This window comes from Chinchilla lanigera, unplaced genomic scaffold (genome assembly GCF_000276665.1).
Source record: "Chinchilla lanigera isolate Chin_1 unplaced genomic scaffold, ChiLan1.0 scaffold00011, whole genome shotgun sequence".
In the NCBI taxonomy this organism is placed as follows: Eukaryota; Metazoa; Chordata; class Mammalia; order Rodentia; family Chinchillidae; genus Chinchilla; species Chinchilla lanigera.
In genome coordinates, this window is record NW_004955412.1 from 12,002,154 (window position 1) to 12,019,187 (window position 17,034).

Genomic DNA, 17,034 nt, shown 5'->3' on the forward strand with positions numbered 1-17,034 from the left:
ATTTTTAACAAAGGGGCTGATAATATGCACTGGAGATAAGATGCTTCTTTATTTAACAAGTAATGCTGAGAAAACTGGTTATCCACATACAGAAGAGTGAATCTTGATCCCTGTCTCTCACCTTGTACTAAAATAAAATCAAAATGGATCAAAGACCTAGATGTAAATATCAGAAACAGTGAATCTGCTGGAAGAATAAGTTGGCAAAACTCTTGAAGACATAGGCATTGGTAAAGATTTCTTGAACAGAACCCTAATGGCACAAGAAACAACATCAAGGATCAACAAATGGGATCATATCAAATTAAGACACTTCTGCACAGCGAGGAAACAACCAGCAGAATGAAGAGAGAACCTACAGAATGAGAAAATTTTTCTTCTTGCTGATTTTATTAGTACATGTTTGTAATTCATGCAGTTTACACTCATCTTGAGGAGTGGTTACATGTATTTGTGACAGCTTGGTTTTTTTTTTTAATCCTCTTTCCTCTCCTCCTCTAAACCAATCACCTTTTTCATACCTATTGCTACTATTTGTCTTATCACATGTTACGGCTTTAATATTTACACTGATTAGAGTTATTGGGTTCCTGTACATGGCATGCTTTATTCCTCTCTTTTCTCCTTACCTTTCTCCTTCTCCTTGTTCTTGTTCCCCTGTACTGTTTCCCTATTTGCAAGATCTGTGTCCTTGGCCTTTTCTATCCATCCTTTTTCATTGCCTTTGTTTGTACTTTGCCTCCCTCAAATGAGAGGTACCACACAGTATTCAAGCTTGGATGTCTGGTTTATTTCACTCAACATTATGTTTTCCAAGTGCATTCATTTTCCTACAAATGTCTCAAATTGGTCATTCTTCATAAGCATGTAGAATTCCATTATATAGAGACACTACATTTTTGTTTATCCAGGCATCTGTTGATGGGTATACAGTCACTTCCAGGATTTAGCTATTATGAACTGTGCTGCTATAAACATGGGTATGCAAGTATTGCTGAAGCATGATAACTTCAAATCTTTCTCTCTCTCTCTCTCTCTCTCTTTTCGAGATAGGGTGTCGCTGTGCAGTTCAGGCTGGCCTTGAGCTCACTTTGTAACCGAGGCTGATCTCAAACTCCCAATGATCCTCCTGCCTCAGCCTCCTGAGTGCTGGGATTACAGGCATGCACAACCATGCCCAGCTGGTGACTTCAACTCTTTGGGGAAGATACCTGGCAGGGAATACTTGGGTCATATGGAATTTCTAATTCCGGTCTTTTGAGAGAGTTCCATAATGGTTGTACCAATTTGGGTTCCCACCAAAAATGTAGATTTCCTTTTTCACTACAACCACACCAGCATTTGTTATTGTTTGAGTTCCTAATTATTCTTTCTGGAATAAAATAGAATCTTAGGGTTGTTTTAATATCCATTTCTCCAATAGTCAGAGACGTTAAACTTTTTTTCACATATTTGTTAGCCATTTATCTTCCTGTGTGAAGTGGCTGTTCATTTCTCTAGCCCATTTCTTGCCTGGGTCTTCAATTTTAAGAAGTTTCTTTTTTTTTTAATTCTTTATATAGTCTAGATAATTAGTCTTCTGTCTGATGAGTAGCTGGCAATTTTTTTTTTAGAATGAGAAAAATTTTTGTCAGCTACTTGTAGGACAGAGGACTAATATCTAAAATATATAAAGAACTTAAAAAAAAATTAAATCCCCCAAAATAAATGACCCAGTAGAAAAATGGGCAACAGAAATGAATACTTCTCAGAAGAAGAAATACAAATGGCCAGACATACATGAAAAAATATTTAATACCTTTGGCTATTACAGAAACACAAATCAAAACAACACTGAAATTTCACCTTACTCTAGTAAGAATGACCATTGTCAAAGACTCAAAAAAATAACAAATACTGATGAGAATGTGGTGGAAAAGAACTCTTCTATGGTGTTGGCGGTAATGTAAACTAGCACAGCCACTTTGGGGACCAGCATGGAGATTCCTCAAAAAGCTAAACATATAAATTCCATGTGATCTGGCTTGGGTGTTTTCCTGAAATCCATACCTTTTCCTTTCCATGTGAAATGTAATACTTTGCCTCCTTATCACCAAAAGAATAATTTTTAGGTGTTAAATTTGAGTTAAGTGATAAAAATTAACAGCTTTGGAAGTCCAGCAGAACTGGGTTTGAATTCTGGCTCCACTATTAACTAGTTGCATCACCTTGTGCAAGCTACTTAACATCTCTGACCCTCATTTCCTTCTCTGAATAGAGTTATTATAAAGATTGCATGACATAAAAACCTTAGCTAGTTCTAATAACTAAATACTATTTTAAGTGTTTATATATATTGACTCATTTACCCCATATAAGTTCCCTTACATAGGAGATTTAGGAGCAAATATCAGGGCACCGTTTTACACTGAGTTCTGTATTTCATTTACAAACTACCTTCTCTGCCTCCCAGTCAGAGAAAGATAAAGAAAGGTACCAAAGCCAACCTTGAGATGTTAGTAGCCTCAGGCATCCAGCCCTCGAGCCCTTCCAGAAGGCCTGAGTTTCCCTGAGGCAGTCAGCCTGCAGCGCTCTGCACGGGCTGCAAGCATGTGTCTGCATTTTAGTCCAGCAGAGCTGGCTTTGCTGACGTTAACAACGGGGTACACAGCATAGCTCTTTAGTTTCCAAATGAATGAAAACGACATATTGAAAGTGAGCTGGCCCCCAGCATCTAGCTGGAAAACAGCAGTGACTCATAGGAAAGACAAAGACCGAGTAAGCACCAATGAAAGGCCATGCATTTCTTCACCAACATCACTTGGGTAATATGGTCTTATGACGGAACAACCAAAAACATATGCCCCGAAATCTCCCAGTCTAATTCCCATCTGGTTTATGAATTTCCTAACTTCTAAATTAATTACGCTAGGAATTGGGGAAAATGTACAGAGGCCATAAATGTTAGAAATTTTTACATGAGATTTGCACGTGCATCACAATTAGCATTGCTGACCAGTTGTGAAATGATTATTAGGCAGCTTTGATAAGAGCCTTGTTATTACAGTCTACATGTTGGACCACAAAAATATTCCATCAGAAACAAAGATGGAAGTGTCTTTACCACTTACAAGTATATTGTTAGAAGTCTGGACATAAATCTAAGATAATCTAAAAATAAAATAATTAATGTTCTACTTCCTTCCTTGATTATTATTATTATTATTATTATTACTATTCATCATTCAGTGCTACCTAAATCTTGATGTGTTTGAAGAAATTATCAAATAATATATAAGCTTTTCTTCCCACCTAGTCACTATTTTATGCAACTATTAAATATATTAGCAACTATCATTTTACAACAAAAACCATCTCTTGATTTTTTTAATGCTAGTAAACGTTCAAAGCTCTGAACTAAAAACTCTGTTGACATAATATTCCTCAGGAAAAAATATATTTATGCATCCCTTAATAAAGAGATATGTTCTGAAAAAATGTATCATTAGGCAATTGTATTATTGTATGAATGTCATAAACTGGACTTACACAAACCAAGAGGACTACAAGATCATTAGGTGATACCTTCTTATGGGACCACTATCTTACATGTGGTCTATTTTTGGGCAAAATGTAGTTACAAAATCAGTATTGCCTTCACTGTCATGGGGGCAGGTCACAAACTTCCAAGAATTGAGATATTTAAAGGAAATGTCTCAGATATCAGGAATTGAATGCCAAAATATCATCTATTAACTACATCAAGGATATATCCAACAAAATCAAGAATTCTTAGACGACAAAGCACATGTATAAAACATTTCAGCTCCTTAAAATCTGAATCTCTTCCCTACAGATGAGAAACCTCCTGAGGCAGACACTACCTCCCATCACAGAAACTCAGGTGGTAGGTATGAGATCACCCAGCTTCCCTTATAGCTAGGGCACTGGCACATGGCCAAGACCCCTCTGGTTGGATGCTTTCACCTCGTGTTTTGAGCCAGAAGCTAATGGCTAAAAAAAAGAAGGAACCTCTCAGGATAATAGCAGGGCCGGAAACTACATAAATTCATTTTCCAGAAGCAGCAGGCACAGCAATCAAGTGCCCACCTTTAGTGCTAGAAACTGGCTGAAATGGGAAATTATGTGGTGTTTGTGCCTAACAGCGAGGCATTAGGTATCTTTCTGAGATACTTGTGCCTCAGGATGGTGGGCATGACAGCTTGCTCGAAGCCCGGTTCCTTTGCACTTCTAGAGATGATGTCAGATTTCCAGTATTCTTTTAAAAATTATATTGTATGAGACCAGAATCCTGCCTTCTTCCTTGAATCTACTTTAACAAAATACTAAACACGTTACTTCAGCTATACAGTTTGAGAAATGAGGCAATTTCTTCCAGGTTAAGAGAGAAGAGATCACAAAAACACAGGTTTTGCAATGACTGGGCAATTGTCAGCCTTGCAACTATGAAAGCATTTATTTCAGGTTGGACCTTCTCACTTTGAATTCCACAGCACACTTTCCAGAAGGCAGTGAATGTGTGTTGATGTGCAGTGTGCATTCAGCCTGTAGCGCTTACCCATTCTAGAATCCTCACACCGTCACACGGTTTCCAGCCTGTTCTTTCTCCACATCTGTGGACTTTGCTTTGGGGAATTAATTTCCACCCACTGAGAACATCTGAAATCCTAGGTCAACCTTATTCCGTTGGACTTGCTCTCCTTTTATTGTCTTTTTACTTTCTCATCAAAATCCCCCACTCTCATGTTCTGCTTCTTTAAAGAGGATCCTTACCAATGGATTGAGCGGTTGAAAATTGCTAAGAATAGATTTTAAATGTTCTCACCACAAAAAGGTATGGAAGATAATGGCTTTTGGTTATCAGCTTTCTGTAGGCATTCTACAAGGAATACATGTATCAAAACATCACCTCATACCCTGTAGATATCTACAACTTTTGTTTGTCAACTATAAAATAAATTAAGTTTTTAAAAAGAGAATATAGGCTACTATACCTCATTTCATCCTAATTCCTGGGAGAGAAAAATCGCAGTAGTAAGTCATTCATGTGCAAAGTATTCTTACTGGAGCTGGCCTGTACTGTCCCTCACAAGCATGAAGGCGTTTCTTTTTCTTAATACTTCTGAGAGTAAAGAAAACCTTGTGTGAGAATTTACCTTTCTATCCCAGACAGTAGTGCCCATTAGTGTCATAACAGAGTTTCAGCAATTAACTTCATCATTCAATTAAAACTATCTCTCCTACTAAGCAAAAAGGTTATTCAGGACGCAGATGACTCAGGATAGTCACAGTTAACATAGTACTGTAAAATTATCATCGCCATTTAACAAAGGCAAAGTAGGTCATTAGAGAAATGTATTAATTAAAGTGCTCGATCTCATAGCTAGCTTGGTACAAGGGGAACTGGATTGCTGGGACCCAAAACTAGGCACTAGACCGCAAACTTCATACTCCTCAACAAACAGTATCCCTGAACTCCAGTGTCAGTCATGGTACCCGCCACACCCAGAGCCCCTAATCATGTCTAAAGGAAACTGCTTCATCATGAGCCCCTGCCCACAAGGCCACCCTGGCCAGTCACGGTGCTTTGTTCACATCTCTAAACAGAAGTGGGCCGCTATCTCCAGAGGGAGCCAGTCTACAAACTAGTCTGCAGTCCATGAGAAATTCTAACACAAATAGTTTTGACTCACAGAGATTATTTATGCCAACCAGATTCTAGCTGAGTCTTGTTTCTTCTGATCCAGAAACTCCAGCTGACTCAGCCTTTCTGCAATAATAGTCGTATACACTATTCTGATGAACTGATTGAGTGGAAGAACCACGTTCAACGTTGTTTCACCTCTCGTGTATAAACATGTCCTAACAGAACAAAATATCATGTGTTTTGGAAGTCCCCAATGTTCTTACCCTCTGATAGCTACTTTTCTTCTGAAACCTTGTTTTTTAGATTCCATAGCCCCACATAATTTTGGTCTTTCTCTATTTTTTGTCCCCTCTTAAGTGTATGTGTTAAAGAAGCATACTTTACGTAAAGTATCTCATTTAAGGCTCACAACAATCCCATAAGGTAAATACTACTAGGATCCCTATTTTACAGATGAAGGAAGCAAAGCATAGAGATGGGGAGGGTTTGGATGAGCGCAATGGTAGAGGAGAAGAGAAGAGGGCATGTTGGAGGGATATTCTGAAGGTAGAACCAATAAGGCCTGGCTGCTGCATTAGATGCAGAAGCAAGAATGGGCTGAATTAAGGGTGCTGTTTAATGCGGTGACTTGTGCTGTCAATTGTCTAGCCTATGGGTCATGTCTACCTGGACCTTCCAGAAGCACCTCAAATTCAATATTTCTAAAACTATATTTGTCACTCTTTTCCAACAGATCCGCTCCTCCTTTTAATAGTTTCCTTTTCAAAGAATATCACGATCTCTGCTGCTACCTGGCAGGTACTCTGCAGGAAGGAATGCCCATGAGAGAATAGTTAAAACTCTACCAACTCTCGGTATTCAAATTGCTTTTTTCAACTTACTCATTTATGTACTAGACTTTCAGCTCCATCATTTAACCATAAGCTTCTCAGCGTCAGAGATTGTGCCAATAATTAGAGCTAACATTTATTGAGCTTTTTCCTCAAAGGTCAAGGCTTATGCTAAGCTAAGCACTTTAAATGCATCTCCCATGCAATTATCCTAACAGTTTCCCATGAGGTAGGATGGTTACAGACAGGATTTACTCTTGGCTATGTTTATTATTTGAGGGAAAATACTTATCTTTTCTGTACCTTGGTTATCACATGGGACAAAAGAATAAAGGAGGGATATCTAACGCAAATAACTAAAATCGAAGAAATTTCTAGAATGGAATGAAATGCTGAGCTGAATCTTTGTTAATGAAGCTATGAGAGGGAAAAGTGTTGTAGGCAGAGAGAACAGCCTGTCTCTCTTTTAAGGCCAGGAAGCAAAGAAAAGCACAGAACCTTTTAGTAACTACAATGTATCAAGAACAAGAAAGGACGGCAAGCTCAAATGGCTGAGGGGTTGGCAGCTAAGGTAAACAAGGGAGCTAAGGCCAGGGGAAGATGTGACTTGTCCAGAGCAAACAGGAGAGTCCACGACCTTTCTAACAGGGCAGCCTCTGCCTGGATCACACTCCTTCCTTCCCTCACCGCACTGCAGCATGCCGCTGTTCATCCAGTCTTCGGGATTGCCCGGTTTCTACTTGCTGGAGCCTTTGTCACTGGCTCTTTACTCTACCTGTAATGCATGTTGCATGGGTGACTCCTCAATGTTATTTTAGCTCAGAGGCAATTTGAAAGAGGGTTTCTCTACTCCCCACAAGCCAGCCCACGGTTGCTAGTACTCCACTTGTTTTATTCAGAGCACCTACTGCTACGTAGAGGTATTTTGCTCGCTTGTTTGTGTGTTTCCTATGTTTGTTTAATGGTAGGTTGGGCACACAATATAAGCTGTGTTGAAGAAGACTTTTCCAGCACCTATAACAGTGGCTGATACATGGCAGGCACCTAATAAAACTCATTCATTTTGAACAAATAAGTGATGCTTTTATCATGCACCTATTTAGTGTCAGATTTATCTATTTAGTGCCTATTTGGGCTACAGAGATAGATCGGGCAATCATCAGTCAGAACGCGAAGAGGAGGTAATGCCACGGGAATGAGTACAGAAACCCAGGTTATGGGTATGGAGACCAAAGATAACGAATCACAGGGAAATTCTGGGGAGGAGTAGACAGAAGGAGAAGAGCCCCAAAGAGACTGCTCAGAGGAAGTAAGAAGGAGTGGGGCATGGTGGTGGCTGCCTGTAACCCCAGTGCTCTGGGAGGTGGAGGGAAAAGAATGGCATGTTCAAGCCCAGCCTGGGCAACTAAGCAAGACCCTATCTCAAAATTTAAAAAAAAAAAAATTTAAAGGTGGGGATGTGCCTCAGTGCAGAGACCATGGGTTCAATTCCCAGCACCACAAGAAAAGATGAAGGAGGAGGAGGAAGGGGAGGAGGAGGAAGAGGAGGAGGGAAAAGGTACAGGGAGTACCAGGAAAGTAGTACCGCAGAAGCCAAAGGAAATCAGTGTCCACAACGCAAATAGAGGCTTGCTTAGATAACCTGCTTCTGATGGATTGCAATAGGCGTCAGACCCCCAGATACCCAAGACTTCTTGCATTCTTTTGTACCTATGGGAACTTTGCTGAATAAACCTTCACCTATTTATTTGCCATCAGTCTATGTTTCTATGTTCTTTTTTACCTTATTCAAATAAACTTTCCTTCTTTTTCATCTTCAGGTAAATAAAGTTCCATTCACACACTGCTGCTGTGCTTCTCCTATAAAATTATTTTTCTAAGCCAGGCTTAGTGATGCACACTTGTAATCCCAGCACTCAGGAGGCTGAGGCAGGAGGATCACTATGAGTTTGAGGACAACCTTGGCTACAAAGTGGGTTCAAGGCCAGCTGGAAATGCATAGTGAAACCCTGCCTCAAAAAAGACAAAAAAAATTAAAATTAAGAGATAAAATTATTTTTCCATTAGCAAGACCACATCTACCATTCTTATATTCTGATCCAGGTTCTAATCCCCAGCTCTCAAAATCATGAAGATATCATAAGCCTGTAATTTTCATTCTGTATTATGTAAATGTTAAAGGTACAAACGTCCTCCTTCTAGCAATATATATGTTATTATTACCTAACATATATTTATATGTGTGTATATATTATCACCTAACATATTTATTATAGTGATCATAATTACATAAAGGAAGGAAATAGGTGCTATTCTTCGTAGGGTGTTAAGGATGGCTTCTCTAATAAGGTGGCACTTGGGCAGACAGCTGAAAGACATTAGGAAGTCTTGGAGATACTTGGGAATGGATGTTCCAGAGAAGAACAGCAAAAGCCAGAAAGGCCCGCATGGCTAACGAATGAGAAGAGAAAATGGTAGAAGTCGAGGAGCAGGAAGAGTAAACAAAGACAGTAGCAACTACTTTCAGCTTAGGGATTATCCAAGTCTGCCTCTGGAAGTAGTGCTTCATCCAAACAGTGCCTGATACTTAGTAGGTGCTCAAGAAACATTGGCTGAATGAGTCCTGAAGGTGGGCAGAAAATTATTTTGAGAACTAAGAGCTGGGGAGCCCTGATGACTGAATGGACCCCTAGCTCAGGCACGTGTAGCACTTGATTATATCTGATTTGGGATTTTCTCTAGCTTTTTTCCCCCAAGGGTATCTCTTATAGAATTTCCAAAAAATAGTTTATTTAAGATATGGACTGAGTATCCTATTTTATGATCCAAAGTTTAGTGCTAGTGCTAAATAAACACTTGTTTGATTGAATTAAATCAAAGGAGGAAGTGGAATATAGTTATAAAATGAAAGAGAATGAAAAAGTGGTAGGGTAGTTGGTAATCTGGATGAAAGGATTAAAGGTGATTTTTCTGAAACTTTACCTGACTTCTAAACTTGACACGAGAGCATGTACCCCTGCTATAATTTAATGCATTAGAATACTGAGAGGTACTAGATTTTAAAATTAGAGAACTCTTCTTTCATTTATTTACTTTTGTAGATCAACTGAAGCTTTTATAACTCAATTTACTGTTGCTCATGTATACATAAAAAGTCTTAGAAAATGACAGTTCCTTCTTTTATACATAAAGAACTGGCCACTGAGAAAATATAAGTAACTACACAGACCCAAACTCTACCAATACTTAAATGTCACTTCACACAAAAACGGTGGTAGCACTCATCAGGACGGTGTCTCTTTGTAAACACACTATCCTTGCGAAAGCAAACTGACCATTTATCTACTTCTTGTAATTACCCAAAATAAAATGAAAATCGCCTGGGTTCTTCTAACAAGATCTCCATTAGAAAGCAGAGACTGCCAAAGACAGATAAGGCTCACTTTCAAAAAAACAGATGCTTCTGAGAATGATCCAGAAGACCTAGCCTTTCTCAATAAGCTTCCAGAGTTCTGCTATAAAACTCAAAAGTTAGGGGCTGGGGATTTAGCTCAGCGGCACAGCGTCTGCCTGGCAAGCGCAAAGTCGTGAGTTCAATTCCTGGTACCAGGAAAAAAAAAAAAAAAAACTCAAAAATTAGAGGAAGTCATAGGATGGCCGCAGAGCAGGAGAAACATTGCTGGGGACTGCTGACATTGTTTTAGAAAAGGCGAACATTTTGACCGAAATAAAAGGGCGTGAGACAGGAATAGGTGAATGGCTGTACTATGTCTGACGCATGGCCTGACGTACTTCTGTCTGTAAGTGCAAACTGTGTGCGGTACACTAAACACAGAATAGAAAAGGCAGAATATAAATAACTCCTCTGAGGGCCGGGGATGTAGCTCAGTGGCACAAGTGCCTGCCTGGCAAGTGCAAGGTCCTGAATTCGATTCCTGGTACTAAGAAAAAGAAAAAAGAAAAAAAACAAATAACTCCTCTAGGATCACTTTCACCAAATCCCTGATCTGTGACCTAGCAAAATCATTAAAAATTGTCAGACAAGCCAGGCATGGTGGCACACGTCTGTAATCCCAGCTCTTGGGAGGCTGAGGCAGGAGGACTGTCTCGAGTTCAAGGCCAGCCTGGACTACATAGCGAGACCCTGTCTCAAAAAAAAAAATTGTCAGACAACTGCACCCTATTTACTTTTGTAACCTTAATCATTCCCCACCTATGCCTGTGATATTTGCTTACAGGAATCATAAATACGTGCTTAGCATTTCCTGCCTGGCGGGAAGAGTCATTTCTGAATCCTTCTGCACAATGTTTCGCTAACTAGCTCTTGGAATTTAATTGGTCAAATAATAGCTGACAGTGTGAGTCTTGCATTCATTTCCACTTTATGGCTGAATGTGAGCACTTGGAACTCTCTAGACTAGTTGTATCTGTTCTATCCGGATGATCTTAGTCACTAAGCTTATACCCTGCCCCATGCTAGATTCTAAAGCCAATCTAGATAGACCCTTGCTGGATCCACCCCCACCACAGAAGACTCTAGCAGCAGACTGACTCTGGCCACAAGCCTGCTCCTCTGATGACTTGCTACTTCTGTCAACTGAAGTCCTTCTCAGAGGACTCACTTTTCTCCTTTTTTGTTGTGGCATTTGCTTTTTGTTTGTGGGATTATTTTGTTTTACTTTGCTGGCCTATTGACTTTCTTTTTCAATTTCATTTCTTTTTTTTTTTCAACCAAGCCCTTTCCATCCGCAAGCTCAGCAGTTGGTTTCTGGTCTTGTATCCCCATGACTGAGTATTTTTCTAAGTCCCCTTTCCCTTAAGATTTGAATTCTACCTTGCTCGCCCTTTCAGAGACTGGGGTCCTGACTCTTAGTTCCTATGTCCATGCCCTTACTGTCTTCTAATAATTTAGTGGCTAAAGAAGCAACACAGATGGGACAGTCACTGGGTATTCCAGCTGTCCAGAGCTATCCACAGTGCCTTCTACCACCAGGCACAGAAAAACTGACTCTGCAGGAAACAAGATAGAGCTCCTATCTTTGTGGAACCTACATGCTGATATGGGAAGACAAACAATAAAAGAGATAAGCAAATGTAATTCTAGATGATGAGTCCTTTGAGAAAAGGAGACAACTCTACCTGCCCTCTGCCTGCAGCTGACCGGCTGGGAAGCCTCCAGGCCATATCCACTGTTTTCCTGCTTCTCCTTATGCGAACATCCTTCATTGTTCCCCTCTAAAGAAGTTCCTGTCAAAAATCTTCATAGAAGATGACTTTAGAGCCTCTGACAGCTAAGCTGTAAAACAGTGACTAATGGCATTAATGATGGCTGTGAATCCTTGAGCAATAATGGGATCTCCCCATCTGCACGATCATGGGAATCTTTCCCTTCGCTGGGAAGCCCCAGAATCCACACGTGAAATTCACAGGACTCCCTTCACTTCCTCTTCTTTACTCTGGGAAAAAAAAAAAAACACACAATCTGAAAAAAGTAATAGCCAGTTATTTATAGAACACAACAGAAAAGGAACACACAAAACACACCATCAGTAAATGCAGCCTTTTAAAAAGTGCTATTGAATAGTGAATTCAAGCACCCAATTTAACATTAAAAACCTATGAAAGAATATAGAGTAAAAAGTGAATCTCTTATATGCTCTTTCTTTCCAGTTATCTAGTTCTTCTCTTCATGCACAACCAGTGTTACCAGCCTCTTGGGTGCTCATCAGAGGTATCATATACACATGCAAGCAGAGATTTCTTTCATATAAACATCAGTATGTTATAAACATTGGTCTCCAACTTCCTGTTACACTAAACAATGTGTCTTGAAGTTTATTCCATACATATGAAGGCACTCTATATTTTTAATAGGACTCTATCCTGTATACAAAAAGTCTATTTAAACAGTCCCCTCTTAAGGTACATTTAAATTCATTTTTTTTGTCTTTACAAATCATGCCCTAGTTAATATTCTTGCAACACAGCCTTTCAGCGGAAGATGTCCTCTGCTCTGAAAACTGTTCCTTAATTCTGTTTAACTATCTCATTTTTGTACATTTATAATTCTCAGAGCCAATCTGCTTTTCAAAGAACACACACGTCTAGAGATGAAGAGGATAGTTTAGTTATTAGATATTTTCTTTAAGTATTAGATATTTTCTTTTAAAAGAAAAATTTTAAACTTTCTGGGCAGGGTGAACTGCCACGGAATGGTAGGTGTCATCCTTGTCAAGATGGCAAAGTGTCACCCTGGGTACATTTTTTTCTATAGTAAGTGTTCACTGTTCTCAGAATTCCTATATTTGCCAAATGTGGTGAAAGTAGGGCAGTCACCCTATCTGATTCAAGTAGAAAACTAGGCAACAAACCATTCGATACTGACATTGAAAATCTTATTGTCCTGGCTCTCTGGTGGCTATTCATAAATGCTGGGGCGAAAAAAAGTCATGCGGCTGGAATGGAATCTTGTGGTTACCCGTCAAAACAAAGAAGCCCTGAGATTGGCCAATAGCACTTATCTCGTGTCCTCTAGTTTCCTTTCCCTAAGAACTCAGCGTTAATAAGCAACTCTAGCCAGTCACTGATGCTCATGGGTTAGAACGTGTCTATCCTATCATAGTACGTGCCTAGTAAATGGGGTTTCTTGGTAACGATGATAAATGAACCTAAACAATTTATAGATTGTTGGAATTAACCAGAACTTCTCTAAAAGATATGGAAGAAACTGGATGAAACATCACAGCCGTTACCTGGATATGTGTGTGAAACACTTTAACTAAATGAAGTAAATTTCTGGATAAAGAGCTGGAGATGAAGACATATCGAAGGCATTGTTTTACTAAGGTAAGCGTTTGGGCAGAAAGGGTGAAGGCACGAGACTTGAGACTAGGAGAAGTAACTCTTTTGCAACCCCAAGTGTAGCTACTGGGTCCACTAGGAAATCTCTGGATCGAACCAGCAGCATTTCCCAGGGCTGTACAGTTAGAGTGACCTTTTTAAGCCCCTGAGCATCTTAGGTAATGCTTAGGCTGCGAAATTGTCAGTTCTGCACTAAGGCAGCTATGGTGGGAGGGAAGAGCAATCTGAAACTACCTTTTATGGCTCAAATACGAATATAGCAAATTGGGAGCCGCATTATGTAAAGGAGAAGTGCTGCCTCACCCCTTGCAACCATTCTTTCTTCACCTATCCTTTACAAAGAGTCTGCTTTGAACTAGGGAGGCTATCCCAAGATATCTTCTGCTGTGGAATCACGGCCACTTGACTTCTTTAATTGCTTGTAATTCCAATCTGCAATTCAAGGTTCAGATTTGATTTTATAACTAAAATGGGATTTGCTATCAAGAACTGGTAATAGCAGAAGTATTGCATTTTCCCAATGCTTATTGTAATGCTTAATACCACACACTGAGAACTGGACCCCGGATTTCAGCATTTGTAGCATGAACAGTGGGGTCAGATTAAATAATCTCTAAATTTTCTTTCATCATACTGATGCTCTCTGAACTTATGAAAATCACTTTCTAGGTAGGCTCTTTTCCCTATAAGTAAATATAACTTGTGGTTAAATAAAAATATAAGTGGAAATCTTTAATACCCATTTAATGCAGAGTCATAAAAATGTTTTATGTTTATTATAAATTTTCTTCCAACTCTGGTTTACAAAGATGAACAGCCATACTTGGTTATTGTTATAATAGAGACCACATAAAATTTTCGTACTTACTCTCTTGATAGCAGATAAACTCTCATTTATCAAATTCTCTACTTTTTGTATGTATTACTATACCATTTCCATGTGCATATCCTGATATTACCTTAACTATATACCTTAACCCAAATGATTCTAAACATTTCAAAAAATATTCCTCTGCCCCTTCACCTACCCTTTTTTCCACTTAGTAATACATCAGGTTTCACATTTACCACCATAGTCATTGTGAACTTCTCTTTTAAGTCCATCTTCCTCAAACACATTTAATCATTCACAAAGCCTCTGTGATGATCTACATCACTACTTTATGTCCGTTCTGCTGTACTAGCCTTCAGATTTGTTTCCCATTCTTTTCCAACAACCATCCAACAACCATCAAAGTCTTGGTCTTCCTAAAATAGGACATCCCTGACATCATCTTTAAACAAAAACCTTTACCGATTCTCCACTGGTATATAGGGTACATGGAACCAGGTGTGACTGTGTATATGTACGTGTGTTTGTGCGCACGCGCGTGGATTCTCTTGCTTTGCAGATCCCTAGGGTTGTGTCTTACTTTCCCCCTTTGCTTTGGGGAAACCCCGTTTCCCCAGCTTCACTGGCATTCTTTGCTGCTGTCAGTTCCACAGATACGCCATGCCTTATGCTCCCCCTTATATTCAACGTGCACGATCCAGTTCAAATTCCCCCTTCTCAAAGCCCAGATTCACCTCTAAGTCTCCTGAACTATTCCTACCTGAAGTGATTCTATCTTCTAATACCTTTTGTCATTTATTACCCATGACATATATTTGACACATTTTGTCCTCTTTAGTTTTAATTTTCACGTGGTTTTATCTCCCCAACTAAATAATAAAGTAATTAAGGGCCACTACTATCCCTCGTTCACAGAAGGGTCTTCATTTTAGAGTAAAACCCCCTGTATTTTTGTCCCTGCACTCTTATTTACTGACTGTGATCTTGTTCTTAGTTTCTGCATCCGTGAGATGGAAACGGGGCTGAGTATTCTCTCATAGGGGTTTTGTGGGCACTACATGGCATAACACATGAAAGCTCAGGGGTCTCGTGGCCCCTGAGACACAGGACAAGAGGTGAGCTGTGTCAAAAGTATGCTGTGGAATAGGGAAGTTTCCTGGCGTCACTAACAGCATGCCGCGGGGGCTGTCACTCATGGTTGTCAGCCAATCAGCCTCTGTTGAGTCTACTCCAGAGACATCTGAGGGTTTTTCCCAGGGAACAGGGGCGGCTTTCCCTTTCACACCAATCACATTTGCTCCTGCTTCCCTGGGCATGCCCAGTCTTCCTAGTGTCTTCAAGGTGATCCTAAAAGTGCAGACCGCAGAAGTCCGTCTCCTGTCTGTAATTTTATTAAATAGGCCCCAAAGCTGGCCGACTAAACATGAGAAACTTTCATGCAACAAGTACGGTCAATGCACCCTGGGCATCGACAGGAAGGATGTACTCAGCTGGGTTTTCAGCCACAGTTAAAGAGCAATAGATGCTCGCCAAAGAGATGGGGGCATCTGAGCTGCTCCTCTGAGACACGAAGGCCAAGGAGCGGGAGCGTCTTAATTAGTTTCTTTGCGACACAGTACTCAGTACCCACAACTCAAAGGAGGAAAGGGTTATTCTGACTGACAGTGTGTACTAGTTTCAGTCCACAGTCAGCTGGCTCCAAGGCAGAGCCGGGTAGTAGTGGGGCTGGTGGAGGAGGCGTAGCTTAAGGCATAGCAGTCAGGAAGTAGACAGAGTAAAGGAGTCAAGGAAGCCATAAACCCTTGCAATGGGTCACCTCCAGGGACCCAGCTCCTGTGATCGGGCTTCACCTCCGAAATCATATTCAGCTATGAACTCATCGGCAGACTAACCCACCGATGAGGATCGGGGTTCCATTATCCAGTCACCTCCCAAAAGTCCCACTTACGAACACACGAGGCTTTGAGGGGGCATTCAAATAGAAACCACAACAGAAGGTAAAAAGCATTAAACTGGAAACGATAAAGCGAGCTCCAATAAGCATTATGGATATCACTACCATTATGTGGCCTAAGATCTAGGCTTAAACCATCAATGCCCTACAACTCAAAGGCAAGAAATAATTCTGTTAAAAGCAAAAAGTGAGATAAAACACATGAATTCTGATCCAGTAAAACATGTATGTGCTCTAGGTGCAGTAGATGTAGATCGTCTTGTACATTTATCGCAGTTAAACTTTCGAATTTCAATTTTCTGGTGGATACACCCGACTGTAATATCTGACTCGCCTAAGTGGGGTGACAATGAGGTGGGACAATGTTTTCAAGGCTGAGTGGCACACTGTAGAGACACAAGCCACTCGGTGCCCTCTCATCCAGCAGATGCGTCCTGCCCAGGGCTAGGAGTGAGGCTCCTGGTGACCCTCCAGCAAGCAGGTGAATGAGATTACAGTATTCCAACGTTTCTGAAACGTTGACCTAGATTGCGCTGGGTGTTGTTCAATTCACAGAAGTGGGAAAGCTCTCAGCTGTTAGACTTTGTCACTCTGGCAAAGTCGGGCGCAGATGGGCTATGTTCCCCAAGCCCCTGAAAAAGAGATGTGGATGTACCCTGGGTTTAAGCTCGCTTTTGACACGACTGCCATTTCCTATAGAGCCAATCTCCTTGCGGGAAGAAGTCCTTCCCCAGAGTGAAATGCCAACAGCTTCATTTGTTTAAACTCCCTCATTGGTCTCACGGATGCAGGGTGTGGTCTTTTCTCACCGCGGAATAAGGACCGTGCGTAAACAACCACGGGAACGAGCCCCCGCCGCGCAGGGCAGCTCCGCGCGCTCGCGGGGGCGATGGTGCGGCGGCGGAGAGGC

The 17,034-nt window shown here is 40.6% G+C and overlaps 1 protein-coding gene across 1 annotated transcript in view; it reads left to right on the forward strand.

Annotated features, from left to right (window-relative positions):
- Positions 1-13,098: 13,098 nt before the first annotated feature.
- Zc3h12c (zinc finger CCCH-type containing 12C) overlaps positions 13,099-17,034 on the forward strand; it is a 71,080-nt gene continuing 67,144 nt past the window's right edge. Inside the window, exon 1 of the mRNA XM_013511233.1 lies at positions 13,099-13,323. Coding sequence (XP_013366687.1) covers positions 13,291-13,323 — 33 coding nt within the window. The 5' untranslated portion in view covers positions 13,099-13,290. The remainder of the gene's footprint in view (positions 13,324-17,034) is intronic.